This window comes from Thalassophryne amazonica, chromosome 15, assembly GCF_902500255.1.
Source record: "Thalassophryne amazonica chromosome 15, fThaAma1.1, whole genome shotgun sequence".
NCBI lineage: Eukaryota > Metazoa > Chordata > Actinopteri > Batrachoidiformes > Batrachoididae > Thalassophryne > Thalassophryne amazonica.
This window is the reverse complement of record NC_047117.1, coordinates 66335924-66353637: the sequence shown is the minus strand read 5'-3', so window position 1 is coordinate 66353637 and position 17714 is coordinate 66335924. Positions and strand designations below refer to the sequence as shown.

At 38.0% G+C, this 17714-nt stretch overlaps 1 protein-coding gene across 1 annotated transcript; it reads left to right on the top strand.

Moving 5' to 3' along the window:
- The first annotated feature begins 1528 nt into the window (after positions 1–1528).
- ap1m2 (adaptor related protein complex 1 subunit mu 2) lies at positions 1529–17542 on the top strand. Its single transcript, XM_034188924.1, has 12 exons — positions 1529–1745; positions 5217–5373; positions 5628–5695; positions 7221–7351; positions 7453–7600; positions 10967–11093; positions 11201–11343; positions 11456–11527; positions 14018–14176; positions 14315–14440; positions 17328–17403; positions 17496–17542. Exons 1-12 carry the CDS (start codon positions 1704–1706, stop codon positions 17519–17521), a joined length of 1275 nt encoding a protein of 424 aa, XP_034044815.1. The 5' UTR covers positions 1529–1703; the 3' UTR covers positions 17522–17542.
- Positions 17543–17714: the final 172 nt, after the last annotated feature.

The window sequence follows — 17714 nt, the reverse complement described above, 5'->3', positions numbered from 1 at the left end:
TTTCCTTCGTGGATGGTTACTCAGCTTTGAAAACTGGCTGCTTTTGACAGATTTAATATACTGCACAATCCAGTTTGTCAGTGAAATCCAAGACACACTCAGTGACTTGGAAATATTCATGTATCCATCCCCTGTCCTGTCGAAAGACAAGTGGCTATAAAAGTGATTGCTTTGAAAATAGCTACATTAGTTTGTTCAATTAGTTATATGGCCTGCGACAGACTGGCGTCCTGTCCAGGTTGTGTACCCCGCCTTTCGCCCTATGACTCCTGGGAGAGGCTCCAGCCCCCATATGACCCTTGATTTGAGCAAGTGGGTTTACAACCCCAATTCCAATGAAGTTGGGACATTGTGTAAAATGTAAATAAAAACAGAATACAATGATGTGCAAATCCTCTTCAACCTATATTCAACTGAATATAGGCTGTCCATTTCAAATGAGCTCGGGCCCAGAGAAGGTGGTGGCGTTTCTGGATGTTGTTGATATATGGCTTTTGCTTTGCATGGTAGAGTTCTAACTTGCACTTGCAGATGTAGTGATGAACTGTGTTAACTGACAATGGTTTTCTGAAGTGTTCCTGAGCTCACGCGGTAAGATCCTTTACACAATGATGTCAGTTTTTAATGTAGTGCCGCCTGAGGGATCGAATGTTACGGGCATTCAGTGTTGGTTTTCAGCATTGCCGCTTACATGTAGAAAGTTCTCCAGATTCTCTGAATCTTCTGATTATATTATGGACTGTAGATGATGGAATCCCTAAATTCCTTGTAATTGAGTATTGAGAAACATTGTTCTTAAAATGTTGGAACTATTTTTTCCACACAGTTGTTCACAAAGTGGTGATCCTCGCCCTATCTTTGCTTGTGAACAGCTGAGCCTTTTGGGATGTTCCTTTCATACCCAATCATGACACTCACCTGTTTCCAAACAGGTGTTCTTTGAGCATTCATCAACTTTCCCAGACTTTATTTCCCAGTCTTTTGTTGTCTCGTCCCAACTCTTTTGAAACGTGTTGCAGGCATCCATTTCAAAATGAGCAAATATTTGCAGAAAAACAAAAAAGTCTATCAGTTTGAACATTAAATATCTTGTCTTTGGTGTGTATTCAGTTGAACACAGGTTGAAGAGGATTTGCAAATCATTGTATTCTGTTTTTATTTACATTTTACATAACGTCCCAGCTTCATTGGAATTGGGGTTGTAGAAAATGAACGAATAAATGTAACCACGACTACTAAATTCCTTTGGCTACTCCTTTTTCACCCAGGGTCACCACAGCAAATACAAGGTGGATCTGCATGTTGACTCTGCACAAGTTTTACACCAGATGTGCTTCCTGATGCAACTCCACATTACGTAGAGAAAATGGGCAAGAGTGGGGTTTGAACCGGGAACCTTCTACTCTACTAACCACTTGGGCACTTGTCTCATTTCAGGCCCACATTCTAGATTGCTAGTACCATACTGCCATCTAGCGGCTCAGGAGCGAAGCACAGCTCCTCTCAGGTGAGTGGCTTTGGTCAATGTTTCACCTGGAAACGTCACGACACTGTCAGGAAAAAAGGGTCGTTAGAGTCCATGTTTAACTTTGGCAGAAGAGTTTTTCCAAGTTTGTTTTATTAAACGAGATTCACACCGGTGAAGGCTCCAGCCAACTTCTAAACTAGTTTGGCTGCTGTGAAAACGCCTTTGTGTGGATACAATGTCTGCTTCCGCCATATTTGTGTTGGACTTAAAGGGGAAGGTGAGCATTATCAGTATTATTATTTGTAAAGTTGTTATCGGTTTTTCGCTATACAGCGAATGTAAGAATGTAAGTTGAATTAAAATAACTTGGTCTTTTTTTCTGTTTAACTGGTGTGCGACTTGTTAAACATTAACGACATTCACCTCGTTAAAAATTAATTTAGACATGTGACCGTGTTTGTTTTCAGCGACACTTCCGGATGTAAGTATTGGCTGCAGGAAGTGAAACCAGAGTATAAAGTGAAAGAAATTAATTTAAGTGATGCATCACTGTTACTATTTTAACACATTTACAGTTTTCTGTCAAATGTGAAGACACATTTCTTGAAACCTTCTGCTGGTTTCTAAAAGCTGTAAACACAACGGGCAGTTTTCAAACTACATTCACAAAACCTGCCTTCTTCTTCAAAATAATTATTTTTTTAAGCCTTAACACAGTTGTTTCTCTGGTCACAATCAAATTTTTAAGTTCATGCACAAAGCTAGGAAACATCAGTTTTTGTTTCTTTATTTCACCTGCAAAGTGGAGAACAATAAAATAGCACAACAATACTTAAAGCAGTAAATAGATTAACTCGTTTAAAATGGGGTAAAAAAATTACATAAAAACATAACCAAGCTTTTATGACATTAATTTGTGGTGCTTCATTTTTTTATTGGATGGTTGTGAGACACTTACCAGTGACCTGAGGCAATGATGATTAATTAGTTAAAACCCAGGACAGAGTTTGGACAAAGTTTATAGGTAAATAGAAAATACTTTATTATTCTAATAAAAATATTTGTTCAGAAACAATAAAACAGTAACAAAACAGCCCCCGCATACATTGTCATGTCTGGATGTTTTTCTTAAATAAAGTGCACAAAATTATCACTTGATAGCAAATGAAAAGATTTTTTTCAAGTAGTGTTCAGAAGCAACAATACAAAAATTAAATTTAAATTTCTCCCTTCATTGCACTTCTTTTCTGGATTTTTTTCTTTAATAAACAAAGTGAACAATTATCACTCCACAACAAATCTTATAAAACAAGCAGAATTTTAAGTAGAATATGTGTTTAGGTAATATAGTACAAAAAAAGAAAAAAAAATTCTCCTCTTCAGTGCACTTCTTTTCTGAATGCAGCAAAGCAGACAGGACAGAAACTGACACTAAAGTATTGACGTCATTACGCTACGATCAGTATCAATACCAACGTTGTTATCGATATTTGGATAGATTCACCCACCACTAGAGCCCAGTAGCTGGAGAAGGCCAAAGGGACACCCACGTCTAACCTGGTTGTGGCAGATAGATGATTATTTTAGCGATGTGTGGTTGGACCAGTTGTTTCCCAGGATGATTGCTCTCCAGGACCCAAGGTAGGTATCGTGGACGTAGTGATGCACAGCACCAGTACATGCTTCCAGACTTGGCTTGAGTTTTCATTACACACTAAGCACTGGCCCACAAACACAATCATGTCAAAAGGTTTGTTATAGTAATGGTGTAAAAAGCAGTCAGATACCATGTAAGCAAAAGCAGTAAGACACTGTAGAAATACTTTGTAAGAATACAAATAAAAGTTCTGCATTGAAAATATTACATAACAGTACAACCATATTAACATCAAAATATAATGTAAGTACCAACAGTAGAAGTACTCATATATTACATAAGCAATGTACGTATGTGCTTGTGCACACAAAGAGCCTGTGCTGACTGAACCTTTAAATATGAAATTTATAATTTGACAAGAGCATTGTGTGCACATTCCTGAAGTGGCCAACAGGTGCCAGTGTAAGTTGCTTTTTTAGTTGGTCTGGTGCATTGTGGTGATCACAGTCTAATTTGTCATTATCTGCAGTTCTAACTTCAAAATTAAATTCAGTTAGCAATAGAGAGATTCAAAGGAGAACAAACCCCATAAAAAGTCAACATTTACTTATTTTATCTATTTATTCCAGAATTGTTTAACAATCAAAACACTGCCGTGCTAGTTCATTCATTTACATTTTATTATGTTTCAACACCAAAGGGGGCAAATCAACTGGAACATTTTGAAACGATTGTTTTGAAACAATCAATGATGTAATGAGACCCCATTTAGCACAATACATAACGTCTTCCTTTTGATATGCAGCCTGGAACAATGTTCTCAAACACGAGAGTTGTAAAGACTTTGAAACATTCTGGAACACCGTTTAGAGTTTGCTGTCACTAATTTTGCAGTAACAACAAATTTTCACATCAGCCCCAGCCACATATTCTGTCCATTATTTAGTTTCAGTTTTTACCTTCCTTTTACCAGGTGATGCTTGAAGTTTGGCAGTCGATATTGATTACTGCCTTTATTTCACTGTCCCCAAAGATTTTGTGATGTGGTTTTATGTTTTCCACCTATATTCAGTGCCCTTAATGCCACAAGCTATAAATATTACAATTGTAAACATTTACTCATATAACTGATTCCTGAAAAATGTTGTTTGGAGAGATGACAGCACTGGCAGGATGCAAAAGATTTTTGTCACACAAAATTTCATGTTTTGGTCTTTTTGGTATGCCTAAAATTCCCATCCTCTGTCAAGGTCACCGATGTGAATTTTGTCCAAAAAGTGATGTGTTCATTTGTTGGTACTCCATATGATATATGTCACTGCCATAATCACAGCCTGTCTGATCCTTAAAAAAAAAAAAAAGCATGAATTTTGGAGTCATGCTTGATTGGAATTTTTATTTAATTATTTTTTGATATTATGATTCATTTTCAGTGCTATTGTGACAGAGCCCAGCAGGAGTCGCTGTATAATAGTAGTGAGTAGACCTCATTTCCCAACAGCTAATAGGTCTCTCTGGCCTTATTCTGCAAGATCCCCACTTTCACTTTGCATTCGGGATAATTACTTCTACCAAGGATGTAATAAAATCATTGGCATTTATTTGTTTGTCTGTCTGAGTGTCAAAACGTCAAAACTACTGCATGGATGTTGATGACATTTTCACCACAGATAGATATTAGGCCATGGAAGACCCCATTAAATTTTGGAGGTGATCCGGATCCGGATTCTGGATCAAGATTTCACTTAATATAGGCTTTGAAGGATTATGTCTAAAAAGAAAAACTACTTCACGGATTCTCACCAAATTTGCACCACAGGTCAATATTAGGGCATGGAAGATTCCACTCAATTTTGGGGGTAATCTGGATCCGGATCCAGATTCTGGATCAAGATTTCACTTTATATAGGCTTTGAAGGATCACGTCAAAACTACTTTACAGATTCTCACCAAATTTGCACCACAGATAAATATTAGGGCATGGAAGACTCCGCTGAATTTTGGAGGTGATCTGGTTCCAGATTGGTGGACATCAGAAATCTCAGATTGTGCTTGTTTATTTTGTAAAATGGTGAATTATAATATACCACTTTGAAAAAAAACGGGCCACTTTGTGTTCGTTTTTCACACTGTGCTGTTCTTTCTGGTCAGGTGTTGATCTGTCGTAATTACAAAGGTGATGTGGACATGGTGGAGATCGACAACTTCATGCCTTTACTCATGCAACATGAAGAAGAAGGACTTCTTTCTCCTGTAATGGAACGTGGCAGTGTTCACTTTCTGTGGATCAAACACAGCAACCTGTACCGTATCCTTATCCTGAATGTTGTACAAGGTCTGATAAGTGCACAAATTTGATTTAATGTTGTTTAACCGCTATCTAACATGCACGTCAAAAACTGAAACAAAGCATTTGATTAATGTGCGACAGATCATTGAATTATATTCATTGTTAATAATTATTTGTGTTATTATGTTTGAAAACAAAAATGGCAGAAGTGAACATTGAGAGTGGTCACAAAATGTGAACGTGGAATATTTCTTGACCTGACTGTTATACAGTGGTAGCCACAACAAACAAGAACTCCAACGCTTCGCTTGTGTACTCATTTCTGTACAAACTGGTTGAAGTAAGTGTGACATATACAATTCGTATATATACTCGTATTCACACATGGTTGATTTATTTACTGTATATTGGAGGAAGAACAATTTTGCACACCTGATTTTATGTCAAGTGGAAGTCTGAGGGATAATTTAAAGTAGAAACTGACATGCTTGCTGCTGTCATATGTTTCGTCAAGATCAGTGTATTATTTATTTTGGAGAATCACTCACAGTGTGTGTGTGTGTGTGTGTGTGTGTTGGGGAGAAAAAACAAACACCACCACAATGTATTGTGCTCTGCTCCTCTATTCTTCACATGTGGATTATCGTGCTGTTGATGTTCTGGCATGATCCTGGATATTGGTTCTTAGACGTTTTGTTACAGATGTGTGTATCTTTTTCAAATCAAATCAAATTGATTAATTTCTATAGTGACAGTTCGCGTTGAGATTGCCTCAAGGCGCTGCACACAACACAATACCGAAAACAGAGAAAAAAAATGAATAAAAAAAAATTAAGAACAAAATAAAAAGACACAACCATAAAAGAGCACAAGAATAAAACACATCATAACACAATAAAACTAATGATAAAATAAGGAGAACAAATGGGCCTTGAGACTAGATTTAGAAGTCTCCACAGTATCCGACTGCTGTATGTGTACCGGGAGATCATTCCACAGAGCAGGGGCACAGTAGGAAAAAGCTCTGTGACCGGCAGACTTTTTATTCACCCTGGGAACACATAAAAGTCCTGCACCCTGCAAATGCAGGGCCCAAGCCGGTACGTAGGGCTTCACCAGATCAGTCAGATAGGGAGGTACAAGTCCATGAACAATTTTATAGGCCAATAACAGTACCTTAAAATCTGATCTTACAGCGACAGGAAGCCAGTAAAGGGATGCCAAAATGGGCATACTATGGTCAAACTTTCTGCTTCATGTCAAAAGTCTGGTAGCAGCATTTTGAACCAGTTGAAGACCCCTAATGTTGGACTGTGAAAAAAACAGAAAATAGAGCATTATAATAGTCCAATCTAGAAGAAACAAATGCATGTATCAAAGTCTCACCATCAGCCATAGACAGGATGGGACGAATCTTTGTTATATTTTGCACTTTTTGGCTTTTCTTTCCTGTGAATCGTCTGACTAAATTCCTCTAACAGAAGCTGTAGCTGAGCCGGAGTGAACATTACTGTCCTTCACTGTGTGTAGAGATCAGTAGTACCCCCCCTTCACCATTTATCTAATCAAAGACATGCTGATTGTCTTTTCCAGGATTGTTATAGATATTGTAGTCAGTGACTGTGGGTGTGCATAGTCATCTTGGTTGATTGGCTCCAGCTTGGCTAATCAAAGCCTCAGAGAGCCAAATTACCAGATTTATGTGACAAGGATTCATGAATCGTAGATAGCTTGGTTTTATGTAGGATCTTTTAAGTGGTGTTTGAAGAATAAGGACCCATGTTTCATGGAGAACAGAGAAAATGTTTTGCTGAAACCACGACCTCCGTAATAGCAAAAGCTGATGACTGTCGTGTGTAATGCAGGTCTTTACAGAGTACTTTAAAGAGTTGGAGGAGGAGAGCATTCAGGACAACTTTGTGGTCGTCTATGAGCTCCTGGATGAACTGATGGACTTTGGTTTCCCCCAAACTACAGACAGCAAGATCCTCCAGGAGTGAGCTTTCCACAGACACCCACACAGACTCACACTATGTAGGTTTTAAAGTTTTAAGAATGAGCGCCGCATTGCGTCACAGCTGCTCATCACTTCTACAGATACATTACGCAGGAAGGTGCCAAGCTTGAGGTGGCAAAGACGAAGGTGCCAACCACCGTCACCAATGCTGTTTCCTGGAGGTCAGAGGGCATCAAGTACAAGAAGAACGAGGTCTTTATTGATGTCATAGAGTCCATTAATGTTCTGGTAAGATGTGTCAGTGTTACACCATAACTTTATTTGGGTAGTTTGATACCTTCATGTGAGCTAATAGCTTAAGATGGGAACTGTGGAGAAGAATGTGATGCCCACTACCTTGGCAAACATGGGACAAAATATTCTGAGAAAACAGGAAATTTAAACTGGAATGAAACAATGGGTAGAAGGTCTGAATAGGGACGATGCAAAAACTTTTCATCTGTACAGCAAATTACTCATGGCAAACTCCAAACACTGACTACGTTTAAGTGACCACAATTTTGCGATAACTGGAAATTATCATATAATGGGAATGACGATCTGATTTGGCGTTAATATGCACTTTAGTAATGTGATAATCAAAACACTCACATTTACATGAGTCGGTCAGTTAGTTGGATTTCTTTATTTCTTTGTGATGCCAAACTGTTATTTTCAAAACTTCCTCTCAATGGTATCACTCATCATGACGTCTCCGCCACTCAGGGCTGTCCTCAGGTGGGATTTGTTAGCTTCAAAAAACATGCAAACTAATACTTTCCTTCTTTGCATCTTGCATATACTGTATTTATAATTATCATATAAATTACTGGATGTATTGATTAATATTAGTAAAGATTTATTTTTTATTACATATTGATTAAATCAATACATAGTAATAATTATTATATATTGCTTATATTTATTTATGTTTTTTTTTTAATTTTATTTAGCCATTAAAACTGTCTCATTCCAAAAGTAGCTTTTACCCCCTGCTCCCTTTGTGAGCTGGATTTGCTAAATTACATCTGCTTGTATTTTTAAAACATCATTGTTTTCCTTTGACACTTTTACACATGCATAGGTGTAAAAAAAACAACAACAAAATAAACTAGATTAACAAAATACACGTGTCAGAGAAAACGTAATATTTGTTAAAAACCTAGGTGTGGTTATCTAATTTCTCATAATCTGATAACAGCTGTAATCTGATTAAATCATATCTCATTATGCTGTTTACATGACCACTTCAATAACCCAGTCACTCCCCCCCAAAAAATTAGATAATGATTGGTTTGTTAGTGTGCATGTAAATGTGCTCACTGTTCTGATACCTTTCGGAACTTTTGAAAAACCTGTAGGTCGATAAATAAATAAATAAATAACTTTGCTAAAGGTCAATCACTGAGGCTGAAGTTATGCATGTCTGTGGTTCTTGGCCTGCTCCTCCCAGATCGTGTTATTGACTCCTAACAAACTTGGTATGTCAATGAAGTTTGACCCCAAAATTGCCCTTTAAGAATTAATTTTGTCAAAAGTCAAGGAATTTTGTTTTTCAACCTGATTTGGACCAAATGTGGCACACGATTACATGAATTCCAGAATTGCAAGGTCAGACATTTGAGTGAAGATCAAGGTCACTGGAGTCAAATGTGAAACTGCTGTAGTCCCCACTGTCTTCATGCCTATGGGTATGATTACCAGTGATGCCGGTAACGCGTTACTTAGTAACTCTAATCTGACCACTTTTTTTAGTAACGAGTAATCTAACGCATTAATCTTTCCAAATCAGTAATCAGATTAAAGTTACTTCTCCATGTCACTGTGCGTTACTATTATTTTTCATTGTGGGTCGATAGCAGCATTAAACTTGGTCTGTGGGCAGGAGGTCGGGGTTCGACTGAACTGCCCACTTTAAGTGAGCTGTGAGCTTTTCATCCGCGTTTTTTTGCATCTGCTCGACTCGTCGTCTCCTCTTAAAGCGCGGTGATCAGCACACCTGCACTGAGCTTTACAAAGACATTTTTATACTTTTTTCCTCCTTTATTTAGAATTCTGAGCTGAGCTGCTCCGTATCTGCACGTTAAAACAGCTGATCCTCCACGACGCGTCAACAACTAACACTATTTTCCACTCAAATGCACCTAAACTCTCTTTCTGAGGACCACATGATGTGAAAACACAATAAAACTTTCTTACCTGTAAATCTGGTCACGTTTTCTGCATAAATAAATGTTATCCATTCTTTGTGCTCAAACGCCAAAGTAGGGGCGAATCCAGATGGAATGGGGGCGTGGGGGAGGGATGTGCCCCCCCCACAACACCCCTAGATTAAAGGTCCAGTTTTGAAGCCTTTTTTTACTACAACTACTAATACTCCTTAAAATAATATTAATTTCGACAAGTAAAATATTTAGAGAGAATTTAAATGTTAGAAATATGCTAGAATGAATTTAATAGTTACATTTATAAACAATGTAGGTTTGAAATTGCAAGTTTTACTGTTACAGTGCTGTCAACAGTTAAATATGAGGTCAAGAAAGAGGTCTTTATTTTACTTTTTATAAAACAAGTATTTATTTTCATTGAAGTCAAGAAAGGGTGACTATAAAGTAAGTTTTGGCAAAACAGGTATCATTGTCATGTTGAGGTGGCAGAGGGTTGTTGTCGGCAGCTGGGAAAAGTAACTAAAAAAGTAACTAGTAATCTAACTTAGTTACTTTTACAATTGAGTAATCAGTAAAGTAATTAAGTTACTTTTTCAAGGAGTAATCAGTAATTGGATTACTTTTTCAAAGTAACTGTGGCAACACTGATGATTACCTAGGTCAGAGGACTTCAAGTTATTCCAGGAAGGGCAGAGAGGGTGCAGGTTTTCTTTGCAACCACCCACTCCACCAGGTGATTTCATTGATTAACTGATTCCATCTGCTCAATGTGATGTTAATCAGTGAAATCACCTGGTGGAATCGGTAGTTGCAAAAACTCCACCCGCTCAGCCCTTTGTGGAACGAGCTGAATACCTCTGACCTAGTGTGTAGAAACTGGAGCACACCTGTGAGCATGCATATGCACAGCACCTTGTGGAATAAAAGTGAAACTGCCACTGAAATCAAATCCATCATATGGAGAAACGTTCGACACACTGGACTGAATCAAACTATGAAGAAAAAAGACACTGCACCGTTGCTGTATTATTGTGTTTTGGACTAGTAGTAGCAGCCACTCTGTGCACGCCTGATCCCGTCAGACCTCAGAAGCTAGGGTAGGTCCTGATTATGAGAGACCTCTTAGGAAGTCCAGGGGCTATGGGTGCTTCTCCAGGTAAAACTGGAGAAGTGTCAGGAAGAGCATCCATTATAAAAAACTGTGCCAGGTCTCCATGTGGATCGGTACAGGCTCCACTGTGATGACCCTGAACAAATCAGGGGCAGCTGAAAGGTAAACAGTAGCAGTAGATTAGATCATCTCATTTTATTAGTAAAAAGCTGATCTGATATCATGCATGAAGAATTTGTGAGTCATTTTCTTGACTTGTTTACTAAATTTATGAGATTTGTCTGATTTAAATAATTTCTTCAGAGAGTAATGAATCGTTCTGCACTGGTCTTACAGGTTAATGCGAATGGCAGTGTGATGAGCAGTGACATTATAGGCAGCATCAAGCTGAAGACAATGCTGTCTGGCATGCCTGAGCTCCGACTGGGCCTGAATGACCGAGTTCTTTTTGCCCTCACAGGACGTATGTGTGCACCCTCTCTCCGTGCACACCCACCTGACTATACAGCTAATCTGTGTGCTTTATCTTAATCTAAATGAATATCACTGATGAAATTGTTTCACGTTTAGGAGACAAAGGGAAGACGGTCGTGATGGAAGACGTGAAGTTTCACCAGTGTGTACGTTTGTCACGCTTTGAGAGTGACCGTACCATCTCCTTCATCCCTCCAGACGGGGAGTCTGAACTCATGTCCTACCGCATCAACACTCATGTTAGTCAAACTGACTTCAGTATATGGCTCCTCACATAGCATTTGTTAGATGCTGTGACGCAAAGGCATACAGGTTGTACATGTTTCATATGGAAGCGTTAATTTCTTACAGGTGAGGCCTCTGGTATGGATTGAGTCCGTCATTGAGAAATTCTCTCACAGTCGAGTGGAGATCATGGTTAAGGTAAGGTGGGGATGTATTTTTGTAAGTGTATCAGCAACAAAACATCATTCATTTTTGTTAAAGTTACAATATGTAGGATTTAGGGGTGTTTATTCACATTGATAACCATCTGTTCATTAGTGTAGAATTACCTGCAACAATGAATGTACAACCCCTGGCAATAATTATGGAATCACCGGCCTCAGAGGTTGTTCATTCAGTTGTTTAATTTTGTAGAAAAAAAGCAGATCACAGACATGACACAAAACTAAAGTCATTTCAAATGGCAACTTTCTGACTTTAAGAAACACTATAAGAAATCAAGGAAAAAAAATTGTGGCAGTCAGTAACGGTTACTTTTTTAGACCAAGCAGAGGGAAAAAAATATGGACTCACTCAATTCTGAGGAATAAATTATGGAATCACCCTGTAAATTTTCATCCCCAAAACTAACACCTACATCAAATCAGATCTGCTCGTTAGTCTGCATCTAAAAAGGAGTGATCACACCTTGGAGAGCTGTTGCACCAAGTGGACTGACATGAATAATGGCTCCAACACGAGAGATGTCAATTGAAACAAAGGAGAGGATTATCAAACTCTTAAGAGGGTAAATCATCACACAATGTTGCAAAAGATGTTGGTTGTTCACAGTCAGCTGTGTCTAAACTCTGGACCAAATACATACAACATGGGAAGGTTGTTAAAGGCAAACATACTGGTAGACCAAGGAAGACATCAAAGCATCAAGACAGAAAACTTAAAGCAATATGTCTCAAAAATCGAAAATGCACAACAAAACAAACGAGAAACAAATAGGAGGAAACTGGAGTCAACGTCTGTGACCGAACTGTAAGAAACCGCTAAAGGAAATGGGATTTACATACAGAAAAGCTAAACGAAAGCCATCATTAACACCTAAACAGAAAAAAACAAGGTTACAATGGGCTAAGGAAAAGCAATCGTGGACTGTTGATGACTGGATGAAAGTCATATTCAGTGATGAATCTCAAATCTGCATTGGGCAAGGTGATGATGCAGGAACTTTTGTTTGGTGCCGTTCCAATGAGATTTATAAAGATGACTGCCTGAAGAGAACATGTAAATTTCCACAGTCATTGATGATATGGGGCTGCATGTCAGGTAAAGGCACTGGGGAGATGGCTGTCATTACATCATCAATAAATGCACAAGTTTACGTTGATATTTTGGACACGTTTCTTATCCCATCAATTGAAAGGATGTTTGGGGATGATGAATTCATTTTTCAAGATGATAATGCATCTTGCCATAGAGCAAAAACTGTGAAAACATTCCTTGCAAAAAGACACATAGGGTCAATGTCATGGCCTGCAAATAGTCCGGCTCTTAATCCAATTGAAAATCTTTGGTGGAAGTTGAAGAAAATGGTCCATGACAAGGCTCCAACCTGCAAAGCTGATCTGGCAACAGCAATCAGAGAAAGTTGGAGCCAGATTGATGAAGAGTACTGTTTGTCACTCATTAAGTCCATGCCTCAGAGACTGCAAGCTGTTATAAAAGCCAGAGGTGGTGCAACAAAATACTAGTGATGTGTTGGAGCGTTCTTTTGTTTTTCATGATTCCATAATTTTTTCCTCAGAAGTGAGTGATTCCATATTTTTTTCCCTCTGCTTGGTCTAAAGTAACCGTTACTGACTGCCACAATTTTTTTTCCTGATTTCTTATAGTGTTTCTTAAAGCCAGAAAGTTGCCATTTGAAATGGCTTTAGTTTTGTGTCATGACTGTGATCTGCTTTTTTTCTACAAAAAAACAACTGAATGAACATCCTCCGAGGCCGGTGATTCCATAATTTTTGCCAGGGGTTGTATTCTCATGAGATTAAAAAGAGCCTAATATTTATATGGGAGCAGGTGCCCTCATGGAGGTCACAATATTGAACATATTTACCTAATGGACATATTTACCTTTCGCGTACTGCAGTGCGGCCGGAAGACTGAAGCAATAGAAGAGGAATCTGTAGTTGCTCTCCTCTCTACTGTCTCCTGGTTGGTAGTACAGGCTAACCAGTTTAAGAACCTTCATTTATGTAAATTAGAAGATCATGCATGTACTTTATCACAAGAGAAGGCAAGGGAGCGTGAATCCCCATCGACCAAAAACCAAGAAGCAAAAATGTGAAAAAAAAAAACAAAATCATGCCCAGCAATGGTATAATGCAATCTGCAGCATCACCACTAGATGGTGCTGAATCCTGCATACTGTAGCTTTAACAATTTGATTGCATCTTGTAGTTGACAGACATAACCTGGAAACTTGTGAAAAACCCAAACAATCAAGCAAATAAAATTTCTCTTGTGGTTGCAAATGTAACTAAGTGAACATCAGGTTATGTTCTACTGCAGTTTGTGTTTTTATTTATTTTCTGTTACAGTGGTTCCCTTTGTGTAGTAGTCTCACTTGTGGACAGGGTTTTTTTTTTTAGAAACAAAGAGGAGTTATTCATAAGTTGTACTGTGATTTACTTTTAGGCGAAAGGCCAATTTAAAAAGCAGTCTGTGGCTAATAATGTAGAGGTAAGTGTCCCTGTCCCCAGTGATGCAGACTCACCCAAGTTTAAAACCAGCACTGGTAATGCCAAATATGTGCCTGAGAAGAACCTGGTGATCTGGACCATCAAGTCATTCCCTGTAAGCAATTCACAACTTTCTTATGCACAGACATTAATGTTATTCACATCAAAATAGTCTACGTATTTAAATATTTTGTATTTAAAGCTCTGTGTTTCTGCCTAACCAGTTTTTTTTTCTGTCTGCTGATCTATCCAGGGGGGTAAAGAGTTTCTAATGAGGGCTCACTTTGGTTTGCCCAGTGTGGAAAATGATGAGCTTGAGGGCAAGCCTCCTATTACTGTCAAATTTGAAATCCCTTACTTCACAGTGTCAGGAATACAGGTGTGTATGTATGCCCTACGGTGTAACTAGTGGTAATGCGACCGCATTGGGGCCCCGGACTGAAGCAGGGTCCGTAATACTTTAAAATAGAGCACCAGATTGCATTGGGTCCCGCCTACCCCTTGTGTCATAGCGAATGCCATCAATTTAATGGTGACAGCGATACAAAACAATTCTACCAGTAAACAAAAACAATAACCAGTAAACAATAGGCGTTGTGCTGCAATGCGTCATAGGAGTTTGGGGTTTTAAATGTTATGTAGTTCATGTTAGTTTAACATTGTTAGTGTTATTGATTTATTGTGTTTTTGTAGTTCAATTGGTTTAGTCAGTTTAGTTAGTTAGTCAGTTAATTTATTTTTGTTGTTGGTACCATAAGTGAGAAATGTATTGCATTTGATGTCTTCTGCCATCGTCTGTTTGTGTCTAAAATTAGAAGCACCTGTTTATGGTAGAATGTAGAAAAGACAAAATGCTCTGTGTGGGTGCGTGTAACTTTGATTTGAGCTGAGGCCAGCTGACATTTTCCATTTGGTATACTTATGTATTTTGGGTCAAGGATGAATGCTGCCAAAATCAATCAATCAATCAACTTTTTTCTTATATAGCGCCAAATCACAACAAACAGTTGCCCCAAGGCGCTAAAATGAAACATTGATAGGACAAATATTTTTGAAGAAGCTATGGATATTGGCTAATGTTGCTAACTCCATTCTGGACTCTGGAATCAGCGAGAGACTTGACTGATGACGAGTTTTCTGTTGACAGGAGCCCCACTTTGCTCCATTTGCAGCCTTATAGAGAGAAAGGATCAACGGTTATGATAAATCTGACTTCAGAGATCAAATCTATGTATCTGAATTGACCTAAGCACAAGTTTTGACATCTTAAATGTAAATAACGGCAGCAAAGACGGTCAGAGAATCAATAGTGATTACAAGCACAAAGCATGCATTTTCCACTGACAGTGAGAGACCGCTGCAGCTCTTCAACCTTTCAAGATGGGCGGGTCAGCGCTCCAGGTCACATGACTATAATACCTGTCTGTTATGGGATGTCTATGGTTCCCACCTCCAAACTTCACTTTTGGTATGGTGTTTTTGGGGTGATGTTCAGTGCCATTGATGATGTGTATTATAGCATCCAAAGAATTCAGTTTTGGTCTTATCTGACCAGGCTATATTCTCCCAGTATTTCACAAGCTTTTCTAAATAATATGCAGCAAATTTTAAACACATTCAACATGCTTTTTCTTCAGCAATGGAGTGTTGTGTGGCGAGCGTGCATCCAGGCCATGGCTGTTGAGTGCATTACTTACTGTTTTCTTTGAAAAAGTTGTTCAGTTGCTCTCCACAAGTGGCCTTTGGCTCTTGGACAACTCTTCTGATAAATCTTTTCACTCCTTTGCCAGAAATCTTGCAAGGAGCACCTGGTCGTGGCTGGTTTATGGTGAAATGATGTTTTATTATGGCCCCACAGTGTTCACTGGAACATTCAGAAGTTTAGAAATCCTTCTGTAACCAGTGGCATCAACATGTTTTGCAACAATAAGGTTGCAAAGATCTTGAGAGAGCTCTTTTGTTTATCCATCATGAGATGCTTCTTTTTTGACACCTTGATAATGAGACACCTTTTCATAGGCCATCAGTTGGGACTGAACCATCTGATATCAATTTGCACTGACAAGGGGCAGGACTGCTGTTACTGATAGATTTCAGTTGGTGTATTGGCTTTCCATGCATTTTTGCACCTCCCTTTCTTCATGTGTTGAAAACTTTCCTTTTTGATTTCACATTGTTACACATATCTTAGTGATATTATTTAGTATTTCATTTACCATGGTAAATTTAATTGCAAATCTAAATCTTACAAAATGTTTTTGTTGCACAGTCAGCTTTATATTCACAAACTTGAAACTGTCCTTCTGGGTGACTAAAATTTGTCAGTTTCATAAAGCAGCTTCCTGCAGTCTGAGTCAATCTTTGGAGATGCAGATGGATTATGGTGGTGTTATTAATGTGTAGTTACACATTAACTGGTTGGTAAGGTTACACTTTACTTGTGTGAAGTGCCTTGAGGCAGCTTTGTTGTGAATTGGTGCTATATAAATGAAATAAATTGAATTGCATTGAACATGGAGCACGGCTCATTAATTAGCACTACATGTGCTGGCATAGTGACTCTGTCATACAAAGTTGTGGACACATTGAAAAGAAAGATTCATGCAAGAAAACAAATGATTATTTTATATTTTAAATTTAATTTAACCTTTATTTAAGCACGTTAGTCCCATTGAGATCCAGATCTCTTTTGCAAGGGAGACCTGGACAGTTATAAAGTTTCCAGTTCACCTAACCTGCATGTCTTTAAAAAAGGAAACAAATCAAATATATGTTCAGTCTCCCAAAAATGGCAGTGTCACTGAAATTTCACATCTGTCTTTAGAAAAACTTTTCTGTTCCAGTTTTTGTTTTTTATTAATTGCCTACTCCAGACAGATACTATATACCATGAAGTACCATTACATCTGTATTTCTTAATGATTGATATAAATGATCACCAAGATGCATTTAGTGACTTGGAAATGTTCATCTGTCCATCCCTTGACTTGTTTGAAGAAAAGTAGCTGTAAAAGTGTTGACTTGTCTATCCACCGTGCACATTTTGATGGTTTGATTTTACCTTTTGACTGTATGTAATTGTACAGTAGATTTTTAATCCTGTTTTCTGATATAAGACTCCTGCTCTCCACAGAATCCCTGCAATTTATAGCTTTTATAACAGTTGACTGTAGATCCACAGTGTTAAATAATTTTTATTATGTATTTGATTTTGTGTCATATATTTATGTGTTTCCCTTAATGTGTTCTGTCATAATTTTCATAAGGTGCGATATATGAAGATCATAGAAAAAAGTGGCTACCAGGCTTTACCGTGGGTCCGATACATTACACAGAGTGGAGGTACGTATATCCACAGTAGTAAAATTGAATAAATATATTTTAGCACGTATAACTTTAATTTCTCCCCCTTGCATTTCTTCTTTTGACTTCAGATTACCAGCTGCGGACTAATGTGTAAAACCTCACAGGACTTCCAAAAGATCATTATGTGTTCACTTTAATTTGACTAAATGAATGTCTTTCAATTTCAGTTTTCAATTTCTGTATGATCTTACCAATCTTGTTTCATGTAAAAGTATGTAAAATGGTTTTAAAGATTTTTTTTCTGTTGTCATTTCCTGCTGCAAATAATTAAAATGCTTTAATTTAAG